At 32.4% G+C, this 27839-nt stretch overlaps 3 protein-coding genes across 6 annotated transcripts; 2 read left to right on the forward strand and 1 right to left on the reverse strand.

The window, feature by feature from the left end:
* Window positions 1–285: 285 nt before the first annotated feature.
* LOC125048556 (transmembrane protein 120 homolog) lies at window positions 286–8038 on the forward strand. 3 transcript variants are annotated; one of them, XM_047647272.1, is made up of 9 exons: window positions 286–552; window positions 789–907; window positions 1579–1749; window positions 1962–2054; window positions 2226–2443; window positions 2963–3186; window positions 4177–4266; window positions 6963–7121; window positions 7823–8038. In XM_047647272.1, the coding sequence occupies exons 1-9, from the start codon at window positions 481–483 to the stop codon at window positions 7865–7867; spliced, it is 1191 nt and encodes a 396-aa protein (XP_047503228.1). In that variant the 5' UTR covers window positions 286–480; the 3' UTR covers window positions 7868–8038. The 3 variants fall into 3 exon arrangements, with proteins under 3 accessions (XP_047503228.1, XP_047503231.1, XP_047503230.1); XM_047647275.1 differs by lacking the exon at window positions 6963–7121 and having other exon boundaries at window positions 287–552; XM_047647274.1 differs by lacking the exon at window positions 4177–4266 and having other exon boundaries at window positions 289–552.
* Window positions 8035–13930, reverse strand: LOC125048555. Its single transcript, XM_047647271.1, has 7 exons — window positions 13615–13930; window positions 13268–13481; window positions 12828–13022; window positions 12599–12664; window positions 12120–12274; window positions 11957–12035; window positions 8035–11885 (listed from the first exon to the last, which is right to left on the reverse strand). Exons 1-7 carry the CDS (start codon window positions 13692–13694, stop codon window positions 8682–8684), a joined length of 3993 nt encoding a protein of 1330 aa, XP_047503227.1. The 5' UTR covers window positions 13695–13930; the 3' UTR covers window positions 8035–8681.
* A 4605-nt stretch (window positions 13931–18535) lies between these two features.
* Window positions 18536–26717, forward strand: LOC125049054 (prostaglandin reductase 1-like). Of its 2 annotated transcripts, XR_007116939.1 has the most exons (8): window positions 18536–18834; window positions 19135–19237; window positions 20109–20294; window positions 22977–23095; window positions 23488–23642; window positions 24980–25085; window positions 26106–26396; window positions 26539–26717. XR_007116939.1 is itself a non-coding variant. In XM_047648126.1 (7 exons), the coding sequence occupies exons 1-7, from the start codon at window positions 18666–18668 to the stop codon at window positions 26336–26338; spliced, it is 1071 nt and encodes a 356-aa protein (XP_047504082.1). In that variant the 5' UTR covers window positions 18536–18665; the 3' UTR covers window positions 26339–26435. The 2 variants fall into 2 exon arrangements, 1 of the variants encoding a protein (XP_047504082.1); XM_047648126.1 differs by lacking the exon at window positions 26539–26717 and having other exon boundaries at window positions 26106–26435.
* Window positions 26718–27839: the final 1122 nt, after the last annotated feature.

The raw sequence follows: 27839 nt of genomic DNA on the forward strand, positions 1-27839 counted from the left end.
CACATTATATTTCGGCTCTTTGGCTAAGATCAAAGTATAGACTGTATGACAATGACATATAGTACTTTTTCTCTTTTATAAAATGGCGTCTCAATGACAAATGGATATCACTAATGTCTCGAGGAACTGACATTTTCACACAAAATTTTCGACTTTCTACTGTTAAGGGATCTTGACTAAACCCCCTAGGGCGAGCAATTGATAATCTTAAAGTTTTCTTTAGTAATTTTTTGTCCCATTCGTCATAAACTGACAACTGGCAGTTGACATCTTAGCTAGCCTATTTGAAACTTCACAAGTTTACAGTTCATGCAAGCTGAAGAATTCTCAATTCACTGTTCAGTTTAACACGAGAAACTCGAAGTTGGATTTAGTTGCAAGTGTTTTAACTACTTTTGAAACTCAACAAATAATGCATTTTAGTCGCTTTTGAATTCTTAGTTTTATTTTAGTTTCAATTATACTTAGTGCATAGTCAACATGAATAATATGGATATATCAGAATGTGTTAAGGAATGGGAAGATTTGATTGTCGACTACAAACGATTAGAGGTAGTGCTTTTTGATTAAATAACTTGTTTGCTTTAATTTATTTAATTCTTTTTACATATTAAATGTTCACAGTAAAAACTGCCACCCTCGCAATAACTTACACAATATCAAATCAATGTCTGGATCAAAGGCCAAAATATAATTAATTTTAATTTTAGGCTATTTTATATTAAATATTATATATTAAATATACTTAATTTTTAAATATTTTTTACATGAGGAATCTATAATTTCAGGCTATTAATAAGGACTATGCCACAAAACTGGAAGAAGTTGGTGAACTACAAGCATCATGTTTGAAGGAGTTAAACCATCAAAGATATCGAATGTCTATCATGACAAATGCACTTAAAAGGTCAGTTTATGTTAACTTAAGATCATTTCAAATGCACACTTATCTTATTATGCTTCATTTAAACATGCTTAGGACATTAGACATTACTAGAAAATTACTGCCCATGCCATAGTTTGTGAGGATATTTTGTATTTAATATTTCATTCAGTCCAAAATAAATTTTTGGATTATTTTATATTATAATCTATACCAATTGGTAAATATAAAAACTATAAAATCAATAAAAAAATTTTTACAAAGAAGTAATATTGCCATTATAAAATTATCTATAAATCAGAAAAAATCCATTTCTCATTTATATATAAAACAATATAAATCATCAATAATGCTTCTAAATATAACCGATTTAAAATCTGATAACAATGACTTTGTGCTGTATTGTGTTTATCAGTCATTAGTAGATTGATTATTTAATTTGTATGATTAACCAGTTAAATAACATTTTAATACCAATCCTAAAATATTGATGAATCATATTGTATTGTTATGAAAATATGAATTTAAAAAGTATAATATACTTAAAACTTAGTACTTACTTAGTAAAATATACTTAATTTTAGATAAGTAATGCTTTTTAGATATTTATGTTACAAATTATAATAAATAGTGGTCATTTCTACATAAGCAGTAAGAAAGTAGTTTCTAATTCTAAATAATTTAAATACTTCTAGAATGGACAAAAAAGGTACTAAAGATGAACGAGTAGTTAACTTGGAAAAAGAAATTATGAAAAGGAAAGCCATGTTGCATGAGATTGAGGCAACTCTTCCTAAACAGAACAGTCTATATCTCAAAGTGATACTTGGCAATGTCAATGTGTCTATTCTTAATAAAAATGATAAGTATGTATTTCATATTTATAAAAAATTATATCACTTATCTGAAAATTATCTTTGATATTTTTTGCACTCTTATTAATTAAGAAATATTATACAGTGCCATAATATTATTCTTATTTAGTCTTATTTAATTTGAAACAGTCACAAGATTTTTTTCATTTACATAAAACATTCACCATGATTTTTAGTTAAACGGTTTTAAATTTTATTTTCAGATTCAAATACAAAGATGAATATGAAAAATTTAAGTTGATCCTGAGTGCCATTGCTTTTGTTTTAGCTATTGCTAATTTGTATATTGATTTCAGGTATGAAGCTCTAAATTTATTTACTTCTTAAATACCATCTAATACTATTTAGTAATTTATCATACAGGTTTCACCAATTTAAGTGCACATAACTTTCATGTTTGATGGCATAGCCTTAAAATAAACAATTAAGATTAAATTAAAACTTATAATTCCGTTCATGTTCACAAGGCCCTTACAACTGATTCTTATATTCCTTCTGGTTTGGTACTACTGCACTTTGACAATACGCGAGAGTATACTTAAAGTGAATGGCTCCCGGATTAAAGGCTGGTGGAGGTTGCACCACTTTGTATCAACTGTTGTCGCTGGCATTCTCCTCATTTGGCCCCAAAATGAGTCTTGGGAGGAATTCAAGCATACATTTATGTGGTTTATTGCGTATATTAGTAAGTATTTTATAATTTAAATACAAGCCAAGATTGAATTGAAAAGTAGTTAATAATATAAATAAAGTATCAGTAACTCAAAGCCATAGAGCGGGCGGAACTTTTTATAACAAGTTTCATATGTTATATGTAAACTAGTGGACCCGACAGACGTTGTCCTGCATGATATTTCAAGCGATTATTAAAGCAAAGTATGAAAGTACCGACTGCAGCGCCATCTGGCGGGCTGATTTGTGAATCTAAACCATTCCCAGATCCCCTTGAACACACACAAAAAATTTCATCAAAATCGGTCCAGTCGTTTGAGAGAAGTTCAGTGACATACACACTCACAGAAGAATTATATATATAAAGATATGTTATTTAACTTTGAATTAATAAATCATTTCCTTGTAACACAACTTAGTGCCAGATATGTTTGTGATATAAGTCGGCATGATATGTCTCTTTGGCTTTTTTAATATGTGAAACTGGATCAGAATAATTTCACTTCCATTAATAATATAATTTATCTTTCAGGTGTCGTACAGTACATGCAATTTAGATACCAAAGTGGGGTTTTGTATCGGCTCAAAGCATTGGGCGCAAGACATAACATGGATATAACAATTGAAGGCTTTCATTCCTGGATGTGGCGTGGCTTATCCTATCTCCTACCATTCCTCTTTGGAGGCTATATATTCCAATTATACATTGCATATACGCTGTATCACTTGAGTTATAACCCGGATGCGACATGGCAGGTATGTTTATTATTTTCTTACTAGGATAATAGAACAGTTTTCATTATTACTATGTTATTTATGTATAAAATTATATGGATACACATAGACTAGTATCAAATTGTGATCATCATTTTAATTTAAAAATATAAAACACATTTAGCTTTCTTAACAGTCAGCGCTATTAGTTTTCTGTTTTAATCTATTATTTTAATTCCGGGAGTGAGATGCAATGTTAATTGGGCACATATTTCCTATATATTTACTAGCTGACCGGGCAAACGTCGTTTTGCCATGTATATCATTTAAAATAAAAAAGTAGGGGTTGATCGTAGAGGGTTGAAAATTAGGAGTTGTATGTATTTTTTAATGCTGTATCATAAAAAAATAAAAACAAAAAAATATCTAAAAATAAAAAAAAATATATTTAGGGGTGGACTACCCTTAACATTTAGGGGGATGAAAAATAGATGTTGTCCGATTCTCAGACATACCCAATATGCGCACAAAATTTCATGAGAATCGATCAAGCCATTTCGGAGGAGTTTAACCACAAACACCGCGACACGAGAATTTTATATATTAGATATCACTAGTTTTATTAGTTTAAAAAAATCTAGTCTTTGTAAGTCCATAATAGTTACATATTCAGACACAGATTTCAAATTGTTTTATCAATTATCTACGTTATATACTTTAATAATCTCAGTTTTCTGTGTTATAGAGTTTATCATTTTATAAAAGTAGCATATCATACTTCAAAGTCCTAAGGTTATAAATTATCAGATTTCTTCATTAATATAGTTAGATTAAAAATAGCATATCTGTTCGTAAATCACGTCAAAAAACAAAATTAATCAAAATTGGTGCCGCTGTAAATATTTAGGTTTCATAAATCAAACAGTGCGTTAACGCCATAATTATACATAGATATTTAAGACTAGACACAGATAATAAAACTACCCACATGTCTATTCGTTTTTTAAAACTACCCCCTAACACAAAAAACAGGTAGCCGCGTTAAGTATGTCCTTCCTGTTACTCGGCATTGGCAACACCGTCACCACATTCCTCGTGATACCACAGAAGCTCAACGAACAGGTACAGGATTGAGTTGTGACCAGTGCTTCCAGGTCATACCATGAGCATTGTTAAAGACTGATTCGATATATTCCGTGAATTGTATTGGCGTCTTTATTACTCTGTATTGAGGTGCATGACGCAGGAACGTGTGTCAGTCATTAAAAGTTCATGGTAAAGGGAGCGTTCAAGTATAACGTAACGTATTTTGGGAGGGGGGGGGGGTCCTATTGTAAAACGTTACGATGCGGGGCGGGGATTAAATTACGCGTTATTGTTAATATTTTTTTCGAATTACACCACATAATAGTAACTAAAGAGTCACTAGGTGGTCACAAAACGGTACTTGGGTACTGAATAACGTTACGGCGAGTTACATGGGGGAGGGGGTCAATAATCTCCAAAAATAGCGTTACGTAATACTTGAACGCTCCCAAATCCGAATCGCGAAAATTACAGTGGCAGATTATATATATTTGTAAATAAGTATTCTGTACAACAGTATATATATAAAATATACTAAACAATTTTTGAAAATTTCTATAATCTCTGCCTGGAAACGTTGGATTTAAGCTTCGAATGTAGACATCGAATAGCATGTGTAGTGTTATAAACCTATCTGACCCCAATTGATATACTGATTCCATTTCACCGTGGGTCAGATACGCTTTTGACGTTAGGAACCTCCTTGCACAGAGAGTTCAAATAGTAGTCATTTTGTGAAGCATGGTGCCACCATTCTATCTAATCTGTTATTCTGTAGTCTTCTAGATGTTTGACATTCAAGGTTTTTATTAACTGATCAGATATGCTTGTGACACTATAGCTATAAGTATAACTCTGGAGTGGGAGCATTTGAGAAATTTTGCCTTGGGCATTGAATTCTTATTTATACCATAGACACTTTTCATAGGAATTCTTCTACTTTGATTACGGGCATTGTATATTAATTGTGCGTCCACTGATGTTTAAATGCACCCACTCTAGGGTTTAAGTATTTTTTAGTTCTGAGATCAACAATTCATAATGTTTACTTTGGCAAGTGTACAGCATTATAAAAACCGAATATAATCTATAAAATTTTTGATCGAAGACAATATAGAGCGCAATTTTAGTATACGCTTTTTATAAATTATTACTTTCTTATTAAACTTGAAACACTTTAGACATTTGATTCTGGATTCAGAGACAATTATAACTCGGACTTTGTTCACAATAAGAGTAAGAGGCAGAATCGAGCGCCAATTCTTGTTTCTGAAATCAGATCATTTCATAAAAATAGCTACATTTTTATTCTTACACGATGTGCGTTGATATTTTTAGCGTCATTAAAGCTGTTAATAACCTTAATTATTATAACACTGTTAATATAAAATATCTAAAAAACATTGGTATTTCCCTAGTATGACAGACTTTGAAATAATTGGTCATAAAAGTAAAACATAATTATTTATTACTAAATTATTTGTGTAAACTACCTATAGTCACTGATGGTTATAAATTATTATTAAAGGAAAAATACTTCAAATGTGAACAAGCTTAATTATTATTCGTCATTGTGCCATTCTTCTGCTATTTTATTTTGCATTGTATTTTTCGTTTTCAGAATATCAAATCATTTGATAATTAATGGTAGCATGTGCAATGGTCCAATGTGCTTTAATTGGAATATTCATTCATTTTAAATTTTGATTCTTGTCTCCGATTGTTATGCGGGCCATAGACGGACCGCATGTTGCAGTCAAGACCGACTGCAATATGCGGTCGCCGCACGGCGATCTGCAGTTTCCATACTAAATTCATATTCGCAATACACGGACCGCTCGAGCAGTTCCTGAGCAAACCCCATATTGCAGTCGGTCTTGACTGCAACATGCGGTCTGTCTATGACCCGCTTTACGCTTACTGATGTCGCTTGTATAATAGTGACAAAGTATTTTAGCATTTTATATGTATTTATTTTAAACTTTATTTATCCGTGTGTATGTTAGTGTTAGGAAATGATTCTTTGCAAAATCTCATTTTTTTATATAATGTAAATGTATAGAACGAAGTTAATTTATTGAACGAATATTTGCCTTATGTTTATATTGAAGGTGTGTTTTATGGGATACGGGATTAGTATACAAATTTTTAAAATAACCTTTGACGATATTTACAACTGTTCCTACTGTAGATGAATCACGATTTTGTAAAATGTGACGCACAATTGAAAATGTTACAAATACATTATGAGCGGCATTTATGTAATTGGAAATTCAATGACTTCGACGTACTATGGAAAGGGTCGTTTTGCACTAAACATTTCTTAATTAGAACGTTATAAATTATATGAGTGAGAGTATGAGAAGAAGTTTTGTATGAGAAGCTCTACCTTACTTTGTAAAGCAAAATATAAGCCAAATTTATATGATTATTATTTGTATTAAAAATATTACCTCGTCTCTAGAAGTTTTAACTTTAAACTAGTGTGAACTTAGCTTACGTTAGAGCTACAATTGATCTATGTATAGAAGTCATTGTGATCCTATCGTTCAACTAGTCATCTGTATTCAATGTGTAGTTGATAAGGGTACAAAGATCTGTTATTTATTTAAACATGTACTTAGCGCTTTGTATTTCATTTATGCGTTATATTGGTTGTAATTATTTCTTAGATAGAAAATAAATGATTTCTTTTATTTGCAGATTTATTTATATTGCTTTATTATCTACAGGTGCCTTACTTAGCTGTTTTGTTCCTTTTGTTGCACTGCTGCAATATGTACACTCTCCTCAACACGATGTACAAGAAAAATCATTTGCGCGGAGCGTTGAAGTTGCGCTACAAATTGCGAGCAATTGCGTACCGGCTCTCTAATGAAATAGCAGTGTTGGTACGTGATATTTTATAAGACGTGTAAAAGAAAAACATCTTTACAATGGCTGCCGATATGACTTGTCCTATTTGCACTCGTCTGAACAAAATAATAAAAATCAGAAACATAATATGGCACGAATGCCGTGCTCTTATGTTTTGTATGTAGTCAATCACTCCCAGAAAGATAAGTCTTTCTACCTCAGCCATTTTTAAATTAGTTTTCCTTTTAACCGGCTAATAATTATCATGTTTCATTCTATTCTTAAAAGTATTGTAAGCGGGCTAGTTCAAGGGCAATTTTGTACTTATTGCAAATCTTGAATTTGAAGTTTGCAATGAGTTTTTTCTGGTAAAATTGCCAGGATATCTATGCTCGATTACAAGCCTTCTTGCACCATAGGGCAACATTCATCAATTGGGTTATAGTTTTGCATTTTGGGCAATGTGTACGTGAAAATCTGTCGTTGCTGATTCTATCATTGTCAATTTAAAATTTAAGCATGACTGAAGTATTTTATATAAAAATTATTTCATGAAAAGTGACAAGACAGTGGCGCCCAACAGTATGTTAAAGTAGGTGCTTTGTGTTATTCCTTTTCGTTATTTGCTTAGTTCTAGAATGCTTGTATTTTCTATGTAGGTGTTATGTAGCTTAAACGATTTTAATGTGCATTGTACAATATTTAATTCCATTTCTTACAAGTATAATAATTTCAGGATCAGAAATGGAGACAAAATAAGTACAATGCGAAACAGGAATGAAACACTCCCACTAATGAGATTTTTATATAATTATTCTTGAAATATCATAGATATATTCATCTATATTTGTCTAAACATATTTTTCATATATCTGAAGGACTTATAATACCCATATTACTTGATACTTTTATGTAAATAAAAAGGTGGTTAAAAATAAAACTACTTCGTTATTGTTATTTTTTATTTAACCTAACATTTTAAATAAACTTATTTAAATCATATCATCCAATATGATTTAGGAGCTACGGCATGTTCAAACTTTTCTGTACAGGTATTTACAGCAATGTAATCAAAATTTATTTTATCATGTTAAAAGTGTAATTATTACACTTATGAATGTCAATGTTTGAAAAAAAGGAAGATCTGAATTTACACAGTTTCCAAATCAAGGGCGTAAGAACTGGCAATAAACCCTTCGACACTATTTATTGCCATGTTTTGGTGTACAAGTAAATTTCTCTAGATATTGAAAGAAAGTCATTTTAATAAATAAACGCTTAGAATCAGTGGGTAAAATAGATGCGCGCACTAACATTATAGTGAGAACAAAACAAACACGTCGATCAATGTTAAAATGTGTAAAGTGAATGTTTGAAATTATAAATCATAAACACACGAGTTCAATACAAATAGCACACGAACGCGAATAATGGCCAGCCATCGTCCCCATCGCACATATTTCAGGGAGAGCAACAACCCGACGCCAACAAGAACCTTAACTAAACTACACACAGCAACAAAAAAAACTTAATATATCCAAATATACATTATAACTATAAACCAGTCTTACAACAAAAAAATAATATAATCACTGTCAATATTCACAACCGTCGTCATTTTCTTCGTTTTCGCTATGAGAGTGAGTTTCAATTTCCATGTCCAATCGTGGTTTCTTTATTAGTAAGCCCTGTTTTTGCAGTTTCTCTAAAGCAGCCATTGTACTATTCTTAGGAGTAGGCAAATCGCACTTTTCCTCAACCTGAGTTGCTTGCTTGCTGCTAGTTTTCACAATTTTTAATCCCGACACGCCACTTAATTTAGATATACTTTGTTGAGAACTCGTACTTGTTTCAGATCTCATTTGGGAACCACCTTTTTGAACTTGAGTGACATTGGAAAAAGTAGACATGCTTTTCATACTAGAATATTGTACGTTATCCTCGTCTTTTGTGCTTGTAACTCCATCAACGGGAAAAAGTGATTCTTTAGCCTTTTTAAAGCAACTGAAGTGGCCAACTTCATCGGCAGTTCTTTTAGACGCTGGTGATACTGATCGTAGTGGTCTGTTACAGGTAATTGCTCGAGGCCTACTTTGTACAATTGGCGTTTGTTTTCTTATAGTCGATGGACTAGGCATTTGGGGTTTAGCGAATCGTGGCCGCGTGGGAACTAACGCGATGGAGGAATTGGCCGCGACAGGCCGAACTTGAGGTCCATAATTTCTAACTCTAGCTCCAACAAATGACGCTTGTCTAGTTGCTGTAGCCTGATTAGGATTTCTGGGTTGGTGTATTGTTTGAGGCCTTATTGACCTAGAAACTATTTGACTAGCATTCTTTACTTCTTGTGTATTAACGGTACGTATAGTTTTTGTAACTGTCGTTGTCACCTCTTCTATAACCGTTTGTGATTGATATGTTTTTACAGTTTTGACTGTATTCACTTCATTTGAAGATGTTGCATTTTTTTGATTTTGAACTACGTTCCTATTTACCTGTTGTCTTTGACTTACTGGTTTAGCTTTAGGCGTTTGTACGTTTTTTGCAGACTCGACAGTTTCAGCAGCTTGAGAATGCATTTCCTCTTCTACATCTTGGTTTTTTCTGGCTGGTTTTATTGTTATTTCTTTGTTTAAAGTAGGAAAATTACTGGGTTTTTGCTGTTTAGGTGATTCTTTGGGTTGTATAATTTTTTTTATTGGATTGGCTTTAATTTGAGCCTCTATGTCAGAATCATCTAAATTTTCATCGAGATTTTTTACCGAGCTGTGAGGAGACTGTGGGGGTGATTCAACTTTTACGTTACTTTCATGGCTGTTTTCCGTGTCTTCATTTTCGCTTGTTTCGTTTTCATTCATTTCAGTAATCTGTACTTTTCCAGTACTTGTATCGGAATTGTATTCTTTGTCATCAAGTTCATCACTATTATAGTCGTGATCTTCGTCATCTTCATCCTGTGAATGTTCTTTGTAATTTGCGTTCGTTGAGTTTTTGGGTTTGATAGTGACATGTTTTAAATTATTTATTGTCTTCTGTAGATTTTTTTGCTCTTCTGTCAATTTATTACTATTGTTTGTGACATTAGTGCTTTTTGATTCAAAAGATCGGGTTACACTCATTTTTCTACACTCTTGCCCATCTTTTGATAGTACTTCAGTACATTTAGTGCTTTGTTGACTCATTGATTTAACTGTAACATTTTTGTTTAAACCACGCAACGCTGCAGGTGGTGAAATTTTCGTCACCGTTGGTTTATTGCCAACACGATTTGTAATATTCGTAACATTTTGTTTCCACTTCGTTGGATGATCAATATCATCACTATCTGAGTCATCTATGTGTAAAACTTCAACATCATTTTCCATCGTACGTTTAATTATATTTTTCGGCGTTTTAGAAATATCTGTTCGTGAAGGTATATTGGTTGCAGTTTTAGAGGATACTGCTTTTGCAGTGACGTTTGTCAACCTTTTTAAGATATCTGCATTACTTTGAATAACACTTTCTTGTTTCTGTGGCAATTCACTTTTTATTAAAACTTGGGTATCACTGTGGGATTGTATGTTATCATCTTCAGCAGTATTATCATCTTTATTTTCTTCTTCATCTGTCATGTGATGATTATTTGATGATGGGGATGAACTGCCGAAAGATTTAACTGTTGGCTGTTGGCTCAGTCCTTTCAAAGCAATTATAGGTTTTTCGAGTGTAGTTTTATCTTTCGGATGTTCATTTTCTGGATCGCTAAGTTGGGTTGATGGTGGCAAAATTTTACTTCTTATAACAGGTTTAATAGTTATACCCTTGTTTAAATTAAGAGATTGTAATGTATTTGTTTTTATACTACTATCAGAATCAATTGGCTCTTCGTCAATGTCATCTTCAGGGTTGTCTTCAATTGTCTCTTCCTCGTTATCTTCTGCTTTTTCTTTAACTACGTCAATACAATCCTCTTTATTTTTACAACTTATTTCTGATAAAGTCTTTATGGTTACTCCATGGCCAATGTTTTGAAATGCTTTTGAAGGTAAATTTTGCTCTGGTGTTTTAGGGAGAGAAATATATTCTTCATCCATTGGTTGCAAATTAGGCGTTTTAGAGGATGCTGCTGTTATTTTTATAACTTGTTCTGGTTCCTCTTCATCTTTAGGTTCATTCTCTGGGCTTAAAGGCTTGTTAAAATTTGCTACTGTACTATTTTTACCTTCTTCGTTTTCTGGATTCGTTACTGCTTCTTTATAATCTTCTTCAGTTGTCATCATAGTATTATCATAATCTGAAGATGAATCTATTTTACTAGATTGGTAACTGTCATGTTTGTTTTCAGAAGTTTGTTTAATAGAGGTTTTTACTATTTTGATTTGACTATTTCCTTGGCCCATTAATTTAGAAATAACTTCATTTGCATCTATTGAGGTTTGAGTCTTTTCATTAGTGTTTATATTCGCGTTTATAGTATTTGTTTTATTAATAATTGCAGTAGAAGTATTAGGAACTCCATTATTTGAGTTTGATTTAATGACGATTCCATGCTTTTTTAGTTTAGCTAAGTCTTTCTTTACTTTATTTGTAACATTGATTTCGGGATTCTTAGTTTTATATTTCCTTTTTAAAACCATTTGGGTAGGAACTTCTTCAATACCTTGAACATTCAATCCATCACCAAACACGTCTTTATTCATATTTAGGAACTCATCTAATGTAATTGTTTCCTTCTTTGACTTTTTATGCTTCTTGTGTTTCTTTGCTTTAACTTTAGGTTCACCTGATTCATCCATACACATTTGAAGAAAATTATCCTGTAAGTAAAATGAGTGTTATTAGTATAGCAGCAAGATAACATCATATAAATTGTAATCAAAATACATACAACAGAGTGATTTGCATCTTCTACTTTTTCCATAAGAGGTGGAACAGCCTCAAGAGAAAATTCAGTTATTTCAGCTACCCTGTAAAAAAATCCTATTAATATGAAACATTTATATAAATGTTAAATGGTATAATATTGATATTTATAGAAAAGAAAAAAATACATTTCATTAGGTTCGCTATAGACATCTTCAGTTGAATGAAAAGTCAAATGCAACTCATATGCATCTAAATGATAAAGTATCGCTTCACAAACTGGGCACCGCAGGATATCTTCAGGTGATTGATTTTCATCTGCATGATCATCTTCCATATGTTTCTGAAAATATTACAACTAATAACTTAAAAGAATATGCAAGTCATTATAATTATGCTAATTTATAAAAATACAACTAAACTTTAATAAAATCAGTACTATTAAAATTAAATCAAAATTAAATAGTTCAAAGTGAACTGATAAATTTAGTTATGCACAACAATCTCCATTCCAACCCTACCTATAATAAAAAAATATTTTTACTTCAATGAGCATTAAGTGAGAAAGTGAATGGTTTAGAATTTGAAGTGACTATTTATAATTATTAATTAATAAATAGTTATTAAAATGTCTTACATATTAGAAAGATAAAATTTTAATACTTACATCTAAATTTACTTTATTATTGTACTCTTCTCCACAGAATGGACAGTAGAGAATTGACACCAACTCCTATAAATTTAACAAAAGTTAAAAAGTAACAGACACAACATAAACCTTCATGGTAAATTATCTTAATAAACTTTTAAAAACAATAATTATTCTCATTGTTTTATATAGTAGAATATTAAACAAATTACTGATCAAATAAAATATATTTTAGATTATGTCATACCTGATTAAACAATTTAACTTTTTTAGATGAGCCTAGAGTGTTCATTTCAATGTCTTGTCTATGAAAGAATTTGTTGTGATGTAGCATAGCAGATGGGACAAAAAAATAAACACTACACCTGTCACAATGATAGTCTTTCACTTCACAATTTGTTTGACCATTGTGGCTGGTCTTTATGTGTTTATTGTATAAATGCTGAAAAAATAATTATAATGATTATACTATAGTAATTATGATTGTGTATCTGCTATGCCTAATAGTCTTAGTATTTTTTAATAAATCAATATGGTTTTTCTGTGAATATTTATATAGGTATTGAATTTAAATGTTTAAAATACTTCCTAACAGTAAGTATTTTAATAAAGAGCAGAGTTATTTCTGTTCTGCACAACTATTATTATGCTAATACTGTATAATAAAAGCTAAATAAGTATGCCAACCTTCATAGTAAAAAGCTTTCCGCACCACGGACAGAAATATTTAGTGTCATGGTCTGGGTGCATTTTATGTTTGTGTGTGATTGCCTTTGATATTGTTGGAAAAAGCTCTTGACACACATCACAACCAATAAGCTCACTTTCTTCAGATTTTTCGGTAGATGTGGGGACTTCATTTTGAAATTTTGATTTGCTAAACTCTGGATCACCATGTTTTCTGAAAATTCATTAGTTTTTGTTTTCATCATTTTACGGAAATAGTTCCACCCCCTCTCTTATTAAGTAGAACTAGATTTTTGTCTATCTTCTCTTGTTGTGAGGAGCTCCTTTAACGAAATGAAACTGTATACCTGAAATGTTCCTGAAGTAATTCCTTGTCATCAAATGCTGCACTGCAGAAAATACATTTAAAGTTTTCTACACTTGTCATTATGATAAAAGAGATCTTGAACGGAACTTTGTTGGTGTTGTCTTCGCTATAACTTATGTATATTGTGTCAATAAAAAGCCATCTTTTCCCCCACTATTTTCTATATTTAGGTTTTCGATACCCTCTTTGATATAAGACGATTAATTGAAATCAATCTTAATCGCATTACTTTAATACTTAGCTATTTATTTATTTAATCTTAACAGTAAGCCCAAACACCAATTTCTTTAACAGAGTACAGTCACTACAGGCTACAGAGCATACAGGTTTAATAGTAATAAAGGTTCTATAGTGCGTTTTCCAATTACAGCACTAGAGCGCATTATGCGGCATAATGCTCAACGTTGAATGTTCCAACTACAGCAACGCTTCGCACAATTGAGCACTCTCAAAACTAATGCTCTCGCGTGCTTCTCGCAATAAATACCAACACAGTGACAGAAAATTGACCAGTGTTTTTCTTTAAGTTGGCATTTATCGAAATTTTCGTTAGTAAATATTATTTATTGTTGAAAAATTTGTTTCGTCGTAGATTTTGAAAATAATTAAAGTTATTTCCCAAGATGAACCCAATGTGTACGTTTTCTTTTTCTATATTTTTCTTTATAACATAACCACAAAATAATAGCCTCTTCCACGTCAATTTTCTACGTTCTACCGAACTAGACTGACGAGTACTCTCGCAACGCGCGTTAGCGCTCATCATCTGAACGCTCTTCAAATTTGATCGCGCTTTGACGCGCGTTAACGCGCGTTACATGTGAACATAGCCTGAAGTTTAGTTAATAGGCAAAATAAGTAGTAGTAGTTACTCGTCTATAATAATGTGTGATTGAGTCCATCACAATCCATACAATAAATTCCTAATAAATTGAAGTATTTTAAAATGCATAAATTGCTGCAAATATTAGTCGAAACTCTCATGTATTGGCCAGAGGAGTTTATTTTTTATAATACATGTTATCTGATGTGTAATATTCACAAAATATATTATATTATTGCTTAATATTTAATAACAATTTAGATATTATTATCTGTTTACGTCTACGACCAACGTAGTCATCTGAAGGTCTAGATACCAGACCATACCTAAACTCCAAAAAAAAAAATTCGTAGTCATGTCATGCTGACGCAGTCATGCTAGTATAGTCTTTTTTATGAAAGAAGTCCCCCAGACGCGGCGCTGCAATCGCATAACGTAATGTTGCCATTTATGAGTAAAAAATTTACCTATTTTATTTACATTTAGCAGATGTAATTTATCAAATATTATTTTCTGCATACTTCGATGAAACAATATTTCTGTTATGTAAAAAGTATATTTTTATTTACTTATATTAGCGGTGTTCTACCTACTTACAGGGAAAAGAAAAGCAATACAATTTTTTATTCAGAGTTTTATTGCATAATTGTTGGGTTACAATTTTTTTCGAAGTACACGCCGCTATTATACCTTCGTTTGTAATTCTTGTTACAGTTTTCTCTGACACACCTGCAATTAAATTATGAACAATTAAAAATAATAGTAACTTTAAGTTTACAATGCTTATGTAATATGTAATAACTAATAAGTATATGTTTTAATTTCAGTTACCTAGTTTCAACACGTTATGTATTTATTCAATTTTGTCGCAAAAACGAATTTATATCATAAAAGTCCCATCAATACAGCAAAAAATTATTAAATGGCAACTCTAAAAAGTACCCGTTATGGCGCCAACTCTCTTCCGAACATTGTTTAGTGGTATTAAAACACCTTGATTCTTATGTTCCGCTTCACAGAACTCTTTCACCTTTATATCATTTCTCGAGCCGAACTTTTTACAACATTTGGCATTGTAATAAATCTTTAAAATGCACTAAGCTAGTTAAAAATTCACAAAAATCTACCACAACAAACGAACTTGATAACATCGACGAATGACAACATTCAACATTGCCGACCTGTCAAATTTAGTTCCAAAAATCACCGCGGGACTTCTTTCATGAAAAGCACTATACTACACTTATGACGTAACACTACCGTACCGTATGATTTTGTTATTGTTGCTGTTATTGTTGTGTTGTCTCTTTAAATCGAATTCAAATAGGCCGCGCATAATTTATGAGAACTATGCGCATTGATACTGCGCATGCGCAATAACATTTAATTAAGATTTATAAAAAAAAGTTAATTATTAAATTACAGGATAATGAAAGCCGAACAGTTGTTTATTTTGAACGAACAGTTATTGAATAGTTCTAAACTATTAGAAAAAAAAAATCAAAATATTTATAGTTCGTGCCAAATTGAGGGTCAATTTTTTTATAATTAAAAAAAAAAACAAACAAAAAAATTTTTGATAGAACAATGAAGAACAGTTAACGAACAGTTGATAGAGCCAAAAAAAAAGCGCAAAAAATTAATTTCCCCCCGCCAACTTAAGGTTCCCGATCTCTATGTGCGTTTTCCAATTACAGAGCATAATGCGACTCAGTGCCGCACAATGCCGCATTATGCTGAAGCTTAATTGGAACGTGAATTAGTTTTCAAATGCATCAGCAGAGTGCGCTAAGTCAGTGTTGAAAAAAAATTTTCTGAATAGAGTTAGCAACCTCATTAATGTATAAATAATGTGGTTAACAAAAATAATTGGTTGAAAACTTTTTACGCTTATTTTAATAATCAAATTATTTCATTAACATTTTTTTACTGAAATAAAAGAAAACCTTTAAAGAATATAAGGTTTTAACAAGCTAAATTAACAGTAAAATATATAGTTTCATGTAAGAAGTTTACATCATTTACGTTTTGAGTAATTTTTTTAAAATGATTTCTAAAAAAATTATATAGGAACATTCAACGTTGAGCATTGTTCGTTAACTGTTCTTCATTGTTCTATCAAAAATTTTTTTGTTCGTTTTTTTTTTTAATTATAAAAAAATTGACCCTCAATTTGGCACGAACTATAAATATTTTGATTTTTTTTTTCTAATAGTTTAGAACTATTCAATAACTGTTCGTTCAAAATAAACAACTGTTCGGCTTTCATTATCCTGTAATTTAATAATTAACTTTTTTTTATAAATCTTAATTAAATGTTATTGCGCATGCGCAGTATCAATGCGCATAGTTCTCATAAATTATGCGCGGCCTATTTGAATTCGATTCAAAGAGACAACACAACAATAACAGCAACAATAACAAAATCATACGGTACGGTAGTGTTACGTCATAAGTGTAGTATAGTGCTTTTCATGAAAGAAGTCCCGCGGTGATTTTTGGAACTAAATTTGACAGGTCGGCAATGTTGAATGTTGTCATTCGTCGATGTTATCAAGTTCGTTTGTTGTGGTAGATTTTTGTGAATTTTTAACTAGCTTAGTGCATTTTAAAGATTTATTACAATGCCAAAAGTTGTAAAAAGTTCGGCTCGAGAAATGATATAAAGGTGAAAGAGTTCTGTGAAGCGGAACATAAGAATCAAGGTGTTTTAATACCACTAAACAATGTTCGGAAGAGAGTTGGCGCCATAACGGGTACTTTTTAGAGTTGCCATTTAATAATTTTTTGCTGTATTGATGGGACTTTTATGATATAAATTCGTTTTTGCGACAAAATTGAATAAATACATAACGTGTTGAAACTAGGTAACTGAAATTAAAACATATACTTATTACATATTACATAAGCATTGTAAACTTAAAGTTACTATTATTTTTAATTGTTCATAATTTAATTGCAGGTGTGTCAGAGAAAACTGTAACAAGAATTACAAACGAAGGTATAATAGCGGCGTGTACTTCGAAAAAAATTGTAACCCAACAATTATGCAATAAAACTCTGAATAAAAAATTGTATTGCTTTTCTTTTCCCTGTAAGTAGGTAGAACACCGCTAATATAAGTAAATAAAAATATACTTTTTACATAACAGAAATATTGTTTCATCGAAGTATGCAGAAAATAATATTTGATAAATTACATCTGCTAAATGTAAATAAAATAGGTAAATTTTTTACTCATAAATGGCAACATTACGTTATGCGATTGCAGCGCCGCGTCTGGGGGACTTCTTTCATAAAAAAGACTATACTAGCATGACTGCGTCAGCATGACATGACTACGAATTTTTTTTTTTGGAGTTTAGGTATGGTCTGGTATCTAGACCTTCAGATGACTACGTTGGTCGTAGACGTAAACAGATAATAATATCTAAATTGTTATTAAATATTAAGCAATAATATAATATATTTTGTGAATATTACACATCAGATAACATGTATTATAAAAAATAAACTCCTCTGGCCAATACATGAGAGTTTCGACTAATATTTGCAGCAATTTATGCATTTTAAAATACTTCAATTTATTAGGAATTTATTGTATGGATTGTGATGGACTCAATCACACATTATTATAGACGAGTAACTACTACTACTTATTTTGCCTATTAACTAAACTTCAGGCTATGTTCACATGTAACGCGCGTTAACGCGCGTCAAAGCGCGATCAAATTTGAAGAGCGTTCAGATGATGAGCGCTAACGCGCGTTGCGAGAGTACTCGTCAGTCTAGTTCGGTAGAACGTAGAAAATTGACGTGGAAGAGGCTATTATTTTGTGGTTATGTTATAAAGAAAAATATAGAAAAAGAAAACGTACACATTGGGTTCATCCAATTTTGAAAAAAAAAATACAACACCTGCGTCTAGAGACTTTTTCTCTGAGCGCCGCGTTGACGCGCGCTCATGTGAACAGTTGTATGAAAATACCACAATGTCTAGTCGCGCGATTTGAAAACGCGCGTCAAGTTTTTGCCATCTGAACATAGCCTCAATATAGCATTTCCAACGTGCGACAATCGTGCTGATTAGATCTACATAACCTTGAAGCTAACTTTTTGTATAAATTCAATATTACAAAATACTCAGAGCGACCTTCGTACTGATAGTACGCGTTTTACGTTTTTCGTAGAGGTTAGTTAAAAATAAAATGACAAAAATATTTCAATTAATTCAAATTCCGAAACGTCTGTATTCTGGATCGACTAAAGGCAAAGTGATAGCAAAAAAATATGTATTAACCAAATATTTTCAAGGTGAGCCGAAGGCTAGTGATTTCAAAGTTGTTGAAGAAGAACTCCCGGATCTAAAAAATGGAGGTAGGTACATGCCATTCATCTCTCTAGGTAATCGCTTAGGGAAATATAATATTAACACTTAAATACTTGTAAATAAATGATTTTTGTTTATCAATATAACTGTCAATCTTAATGTATTTTATATTGTATGTAATTGCTGCATAAATGCAACTAGATAAAGCGGCTTTAACCGTTTAAATAAAAAAATCATTTGTACTAATATTAAAAAATACTAAATGTTCATTTAGTAGTTTAAAATGTTAATATAGAACTTTTTATGTCAATAGAACGAGTTAAATATTTTAAATATTGTTTTAATAGAAATATTGGCACAAGCCGAATACCTGAGCGTCGACCCATATATGCGAGCCTACATGATTGGTTATAAACTGCCGACTGACATGATTGGGAGCCAAGTGGCTAAGTAGGTATTTTACGTATATTAAAGTAAAGGATTTTTAAAGAAGACTTTGTCGCCAACTCCATGGTTCAGTTGCTTAAGCTTTTGGTCGAATAAAATCTCCAAAAATAGCCCGTTGAGTTTGATTCCTGGCGAAACAATTCGATTCGGGTGAATGGTTACCAATGCAATTAGTTTTGAGGATACCCTGTTTAACGTATACGCCGATGATAGAATTTTTTTTAAATTACTTTAATGCTTTGTTTAGGTATTCATAGACTTAACGTATCGACTCCCGATATCAAATCGGTCTTTTTTATCGTTTTGTATCACCCATAGTCATTGACGTTATCAGATAATTAAATTTAATTTTAGTCGATTTAAAAGCAGTGGTCTTATTTCATTATTGAGTCCTAAGTAATATTCGACTAAAATGGTGATATTCAGTGATCTATAGACCAACAGCTATTGAAGAAGGAAAGCGCAAGGTTACATTACCTTCCATAGCATACAGTCTGCGTGGCTTAGTGATGTTATTAGTGTAAATGTCGTTATCCCTTCTCAGTTCGATTCTTGGTAAGACAATAATTGACGTAAGGCAGGCCAGAAGGCGTTACCCCGAAAAATGTGTCGAACATGCCCCGAGTGGGTGTGGGACTTCCATAACACACCAATAGGTCAGACAGATTTCGTTCGATCAGGCGTAAAGTTTTAAGAGAAGATTTTTTTCTGTATCTCCCACATTGACTAACGAGACTTCCGTACGTCTAAAATGTACCTATTTTGACGTAAGGTCATAGTTAGCGCTAAGTCTTATTTCTAGAATCACACATCATATTTAGGAGAAAATAATTAAATTTTTCGCAGAAGAAATGTTGTAATCCAAAAATTTCAGGGTAATAGAGAGCCGTAATGAAAAATACCCAGTCGGTAGCTACGTGACAGATTCATTTGGATGGCGGACTCATACTATTTGCAATCCTGATACTGTACGACCACAGGAAGTTATGCCTTTAACAAAGATTCCAAATGTCAAGCCTCATCCTGTGTCCTTAGCCCTCGGAGTTTTGGGAATGCCTGGGTGAGTTTGGAAGTTCCATAGATAAATTCTAAATTCTATTTTGAAAATATTTTTTTAAATGTTCGTTAGGCAAGGTTAGGTAATTGTCGAATCTGACATTTGAACTTTTTTTTACATATTAGGTTGGGGAAAAAGTTTCTTCGCATTTTTTAAGAAAATTCACAACTTTTTTATATAGTTTATTTACATTAAACTAAAGTATGTACGTATGTAAATTTTGGGGCTTTGCCAAAACCAATTGTATGGTATTTTGATTCTGATCAAAATACCGCGACAATTGGTTTTGGCAGTCCCCTCGTGATGTTAAGGACCTATCTGGTCGCCAAACTCCAAAAAAGTACATTGTTTCTTTCCATTTTTCGTCATCGTTTCTTGAAGTAGGGCGAATGGAAAAATATATGGTGGAGTTGAGTAATTTATGTATCCATTTTGAAAGATCGATACACGATTTAAATAACTTCGCTCGATAGAAAAATAATCCAAACATAGCCAATTATTGACATTTTGAATTTATTTTATGACGAATGTATGGAACATGATTTAGAAATTTGCACGATATATTTTATAGCAAGCCAAGTAATCCATTTCAGAATTTTTTTTTGATAAAATTACATTAATTTAATGTTTTACATAACCAATTGTTATTACGGGCCGGCGCGCCTCACTGCTGCAGCTCTCCACTGCGCCTTCAGTCCACCCAGAGACACTGACACAGCAATTCGTGCTGGGATAGGGCCTTAACCTGACCTGATGAGACCGAAACAGGTAAAATCTGAAGGTGCAAGGTCAGGACTATACGGCGGATGCATTAACACCTCCCAGCCATGTTCTCTTATTTTTTGCTGAGTGGCTAAAGATGTGTGAGATCTAGCGTTATCATGATGAAAAACCACACCCTTTCTGTTGATTAATTCCGGCCGCTTTCTCTCAACTTCTTGCTATAATCTCATCAGTTGTTCGCAGTAGAGTTCAGAATCGATGGTTCTGCCTGGTGGTAACAGCTCATCATGAATAATCCCACCACACACACACAGCATCACCTTGTTGCGAGTTAACCCGGGTTTCGCCACAGTCTGTGGAGCCTGACCTGCATTTGACCACGACCTATTTCGCACGTTCTTGTCGTACGTGATTCACTTTTCATCACCAGTTATCAGCTTCTTCAAAAATGGTTCGGTTCCATTACGTCGTAATAAGGAATCACAAATGAGTACACGGTTCATTAGGTTTCTTTCAGTGAGCTCGTGAGGTACCCAAATATCGAGCTTTTTTCTGTACCCAGTTTTTTTTTCAAATGCGCCAAAACTGTTTTGAGCTACGTCGTAACTACTGATATGCCGATCTTGCTCCACTTTTTCAAAAATGGCAACAATTTTATCCGTAATAGGGCGACCAGAGCGATGTGCATCTTTGACATCAAAATTTCCGGAATAAAACGCTTAAACCAAATTTGTGCTACTCTCACAGACACTGCACTAGGTCCATAAACATCGCAATTTTTTTTCTCTGCTTGCGTTGCATTTTTACCTTTTTTGTTGTAAAATTTTAAAATGTATCGAATTTCTTCATTAGATTCACTCATCTTGACGGTACGAAAAATAAATAAAAATCACACATTTTCCTAATTTGAATTTGGAATGATACCAAAACCAGCCAGATACAAATAGGTGACCGTCAGGTTGGCTGACCAAATTTGATATCGCAATCAAACTATACGCCATATTTCTCTACCTATTTGATACTATTTGCTACCTTCAAAGACGCATTTGCTACCTCTGCGTTATAGAACATAATAAACAAATAAAGTGGCCAGCCATTCTGACTTCAGGTTGGCTGACCACTATCATTTAATTGGGTTCTAAGAATCTTTGAGTGATAGCGTTTTTATACATATTTACTACCTATTTTCTACCTGAGCAAACAAACTTTAAAATAAGTCTCAGAAGCCTATACATGTTTTTATTATTAATAAAGCCACGAGGGGTCTAAAAACGCCTACAAAAAAGGTTAAGCAAGAGTTCGGCACGTATAACTTATCACAACATTGTAGGCGCTTAGAGAAATATGGCGTATAGTTTTATTGCGATATCTAGTTTGGTCAGCCCACCTGACGGTCGCGAATACGAAGTTCCGGATCGAATGTACGATATAGAGATGATGGCATGGCAACAATAGTTCCAATTGGTGAAGCCGTAGTAGACCGTGTGCATAACCCCAGCATAACTTTTTCGGATATCGCAATATGAGTTCGATAATTAGTACCTACTCTTGCTTCTGTAAATGCTCCTGAAAGAGATTTTATTACAAGTTCATACATACTGTAATGCGAAAAGACCTTTTTTTTTTTTTTTTTTTTCTTTTCCCCAACCTATTATATGTTAACCTGGACTATATTATCTGTGGTGAAGAAGCAGATATTAGATAAATTAACATTTACATAATAACTTAAAGAAATAATTATTTAAATTAAATTGAATACCTAGGCGAAAAAACCTACAAATTACTGCTTTGTAATATTGTATTTATTAATTTAATATCTACTTAGCATAGTAATATGGGTTAATCTTATTCATAATTATTAACTATTATTTACAGAATTACTAATTAATAATTAATTTTTATTTTTTATTTTGTAACATTTTCAAGGAATAAATGAGGCTTAATTATTATTATTATTTACAGAAACACTGCTTACTTCGGCTTGAAAGAGATCTGCCAACCGAAATCGGGGGAGACAGTTGCGATAACCGGTGCAGCCGGTGCTGTGGGCTCGCACGTTGGTCAAATAGCTAAGATTTTAGGTGCGTTCTAACCCTAATTAACGTCTGAATTATGTTATTTATATTAGATCTTTTGGATAAGATGCATACATATTGTCTGTCCCAGTGATAATTTAGCCAAGTACGTGTTCTCTGGCATTCAGAAACTTTTTGTTGTTCAAATGTTTAGACTACCATGAAAAAAACAAAATATTAAACGATTTCGTAATAGGTACGTGTTCGTCTGAACAGGTTTTGTGAGAAGTTAATTTAAGTTTGTTTTGCACAGCCAGATTTTTTAAAGCTTATATACTATTATTGTTTCTAAGGGTATCAAATTCCCATCCATCTTAAAATAATTAAGTATTTATGTAATAAGAAAAGAGCGTACTTGATTCCGAAAAGGCATGAGTTAATAAATTTTCTTAATGCAGGTTGTAAAGTAATTGGTTTCGCGGGATCTGATGCAAAATGCGACTATTTGGTCAAAGAGCTCGGTTTTGACCACGCTTTTAATTACAAGACAGCAGATATCAAGGCGGCACTGAGACAGGCAGCTCCTAACAGAGTTGATTGTTATTTTGATAACGTACGTAATTATTATAATATATTACAACTATGTTATGTTTCTGGTTCAAATTTATTATGCAAGTTTCTCAGAAGTAAAACATTCCTCTAAAATAATTATTCAACCAAATGCCCAATTAAATATTTCCGAACCAATTTGGCTAGTTCAAGATAAGAATGTACCTTCTTAAAAGTCCGGCAACGCACTTGCCAGCTTTCTGGCAGTGTAATTGTCCTCGGACGGCGTTATCACTGAACATCAGCCTTCTACTCGTTAGCCCTCTAGTCTATAAAAAAAAGTGCGTGCGTACAAAGTACACATGTTAGAAGTGAAGCTTCTTTGGCAAACTCATATTTATACAAATCTAAAACATTAGATTTCCGAGACTTGAGGTAGGGAATAAGGAAGATATGTTAGGAATTTAATGATTTTAAGTGTCGAAAATTAATAAAAAATTTTGAAGTTATACTTCTTTAGGCGCGTTATGAAAAATTGATGAGAGTGAAATTTTACAATGCGCGCGCACTTGTGACACAAAATTAGGAGTGTGATTATAGCGTGCGCGAGCGAGATAGGAATAAGACAATCTACAAGTAAAAAGTAATAGAATATGCGTGAAGTTCGTATGCCAAGAATTTTGAATGACCATAATGACATTTTGTCATTTACCTTTTAAACAAATAAAGGAGTTTTAATTATTTTTTCAAAGAAATTTAGCAATGCTTTTTAAATTATAATCAGAAGTGATTTAAATTGAATATTTAAACCAATACTAATTAATATTTGTGAAAAAACTGACAACCTTCCTAAGTGCTTCAATACAATTGAGGTTAACTATCCGTATGTATTATTATTATCGAGTAATGTTTTGATTAAAAAAATGACCACATTGTTTAATCAAAACATGTAATTTTTCTGATTTAATCTAGCAAATATAAGGACAAGAGACAAAAAACAATTGATGAATCAGTGTAAGTGCACTAAATTGAATACAAAAAAAGAGTTGTCATCTTATCGCTGTGAAACATCAAAAACTGGAGGTGGAACAAAGCCAAACTATTTTTAATAATGCCAAAGAAGTACCTATAACTTCTTACGCGCGTACATAAAGTACACGCACCTTTTTTTTTTAAATTTATATGTTCGATAAAAATCCCGTGGCATTTTATTTTACAATTCGTCATTTGAGATTTCGTTCATTTCCCTTACGCAAGTTAGTAAGAGTAATTGCGAAATGGGCTTAAAATCTTTAACTCCAAAAATACATGCGTATTACGTAGTGTCGGGAATATTCCACTCATCACTACTAAGCTTTTATATATAATAAATAATTGGTATAACTTTTTTTTTGCTTTTAGGTCGGAGGTGAAATAAGTCACACAATCATGACACACATGAATAAGTATGGCAGAGTTGCTGTGTGTGGTTCAATATCATCGTACAACGACTTTAAACCGCCAAAAGGTTTGTATTGCTATTAATAATTGAATAATTATAAAACTAAAAAGATTCAAAATGAAAATATTTCTTATTGCTTACTTTTTATTGCTATTAATAATTTATATATTATATTATAAAAGTAAAAAGATTCAAAATGAAAATATTGCGATCAAAACTGCTCTTTTTGGATAGCGAGACTGCTCTATTAAAATTTTCAGAAATAAAGGATTCGATTTGGTATTAAAAATTAAAGTTATATAGATAAACTGATGTTGTCACAGTTTAAACGGATGACAATACATTAAAAACCCAGTGGCGCTCATTTTTTTTCGGTTTGGACCTGGTTTTTTTTCCTAATAGGCAAGCAGGTCATCCTTATTGCCTAACACACGCCCTCGGCTTATTGGGTCTATGGAATGTCGGTTCCTTCACGATATTTACATCCACGTCAAACTACATAAATATTCTTAAAACGTGAAGTCATATAATCTGTACATTTCTGCATTTGTCATTACAATTTTCTTTATATAAAAATGCAATTTTTGCAGTAAAATAAAAATTAACTTATTGTGGGTGTCTATGAGCGAAAGGGGAATAGAGCGTTGTGAACGACTTTAATTTATATTTCGGCCGCTGAGAGCTGAGTATTACAGTACTTAATAGGTATCGCTATGAAACGGCATGTGGTGGTAGAACAAATACAACATATTGTCCTTAAAATAAAAATAAATATTATGAGGTGGACCAACCACCCAGATTAGCTGTATCCTATATACTCCTATATAGGATACAGCTGGATACCTACCGAATATAAGACACGCAATATTTCGTCATCTGTCAAGCTATTTCTTAGGAGTGTGGTTACAAAAACTGTAAGACGAGATTGATAAGATTCGCCTTATATGCGTTCCACGAAACGAACACGACGTAATAACGACACACAATAATTATTTCGCCGAGATTCTAAGATTTTTTTGGTGGTTTATACAATCCAAATGTACCACGAAAACAGTACAAATGAATTGCTTATATTTTTCATTCCAGTGACCATAATGCAGCCGGCCATAGTATTTAAGGAGTTAAAAGTGGAGGGATTTTTAGTAAACCGATGGTCGCATAGATGGGATGAGGGCATAAATATGAACCTAAAATGGCTGCAAGAAGGCAAAATTAAATATAAAGAAGAGATATACCACGGTTTTGAGAATATGGTGACAGCCCTAAATGGTATTCTTAGAGGAGAAAATACGGGAAAAGCCGTTGTTAAAGTCAATTAATAATTAAAATTATATATTACTTCCGTGCGATTCTGTAACTCACTTTTCGAACTCTCACAGCGGTTTTTGCAACGGCGGACGCGCTCAAATCAGTCGTGAAGCAGTCATTTTATGATTTGGCATTCTGATAAGGAGGGAACTTGTTGTTTATTGTTTATCAGAATGCCAAATCGTAAAATCACTGCTTTACGACTGATTTGAGCGCGTCCGCCGCGGCCGCTATGAAAACCGCTGTGTGAGGTCCTAAGTGAGTTACAGAATCGCAAGGCTATCAATTAAATTTCGTACATTTCTTATAGTTTAAGTCAAAGTCCATTTGTAATAAATAATCTTGTTATATTTTTTCTATTGAAGTAATGAATAAATTTACTGCTGTTTATGGCTTATTATTTATTTCAATTGATGGCTTTGTATGTATTTAAAAGGTTTACCTTTTAAATGGGTATGTAAGCCTGTCCCTATGGATGATATTCAAAAAGGAAATATTACGCGAACTCTGAAAATCTTACAAATTTTTGACATATAGGATAACACTTAACGCTTTCTTGTTACTGAATATCGGTCCTAGAGTAACAGACTATCCTCTAGTTAGGAGGCGTCCATAAATTACGTGAGGTGTTTAAGGGGGGGAGGGGGTCTCGGCAAATATCACACAATTTTTTTTCTGATTGAAAAAAAAAAATAGGAAAATAGTTGACCCTAAAAGCCATCTCTGCAACTTCCCTAAACGCTCAACATTTCACTTATTTTGTTTTAGTGGTAAATAAAAGCACGAAGCAATTTTTTTTTCTTTTTACACGCTTTATTACAATAACAATCCAACGCGTTTACGTAAGAAACCCCGTTTTGAAAAATCTCACGTGAGATTGGGGGTTGGGGGCGGGGGTTGAATAAAATCTCACGACATCTCACCAGAGTCACAGAAAATTTAAAAAAACACCTCACGTAATTTATGGACGCCCCCTTATCTTAAGTTCATGGGCTTCAAAAAAATTACTACACCTACGAAAACTGGCTGGGTTCTATAGATAAATATAAATATGCATTAACAAAAAAAAATACTCAGCCTTAAGGGTAGATAGGGTAGGGTAGGGTACGTTGTTTTTTCCTACATATACACAGTAAAACACACATATAAAACAGAGTGATTTATTTGCGGCAAAAAGCAATTATTTAAAAAACTATTTCAGTGACGTAAAATTATCGTAAATTTTAATTTAAAAAATCTTGAGTCCAGTCCAGTCGGTAGATCCATTTAAAAGGGCTCGACGGATTTTGATCATTTTTTTTTGGTATTAAAAGAAAAAAAAATTGGATAGACATTTTTGCCTTAGCTTTATTGACTATTCCTTTACAATTATGTAAGATTTAAAGTTGAGACTTATCGCTAAGTAATACTTCCGTATGTCAAAAACGTAAGTATTTGATTTGATACACTTCACAGGGAAGTCTTCACTCGTAACTTTTCCTTACAGCTTAAAAGGTGCTGCGTTAAATATTG

The sequence above is a fragment of the Pieris napi genome, chromosome 4 (genome assembly GCF_905475465.1).
Source record: "Pieris napi chromosome 4, ilPieNapi1.2, whole genome shotgun sequence".
NCBI lineage: Eukaryota > Metazoa > Arthropoda > Insecta > Lepidoptera > Pieridae > Pieris > Pieris napi.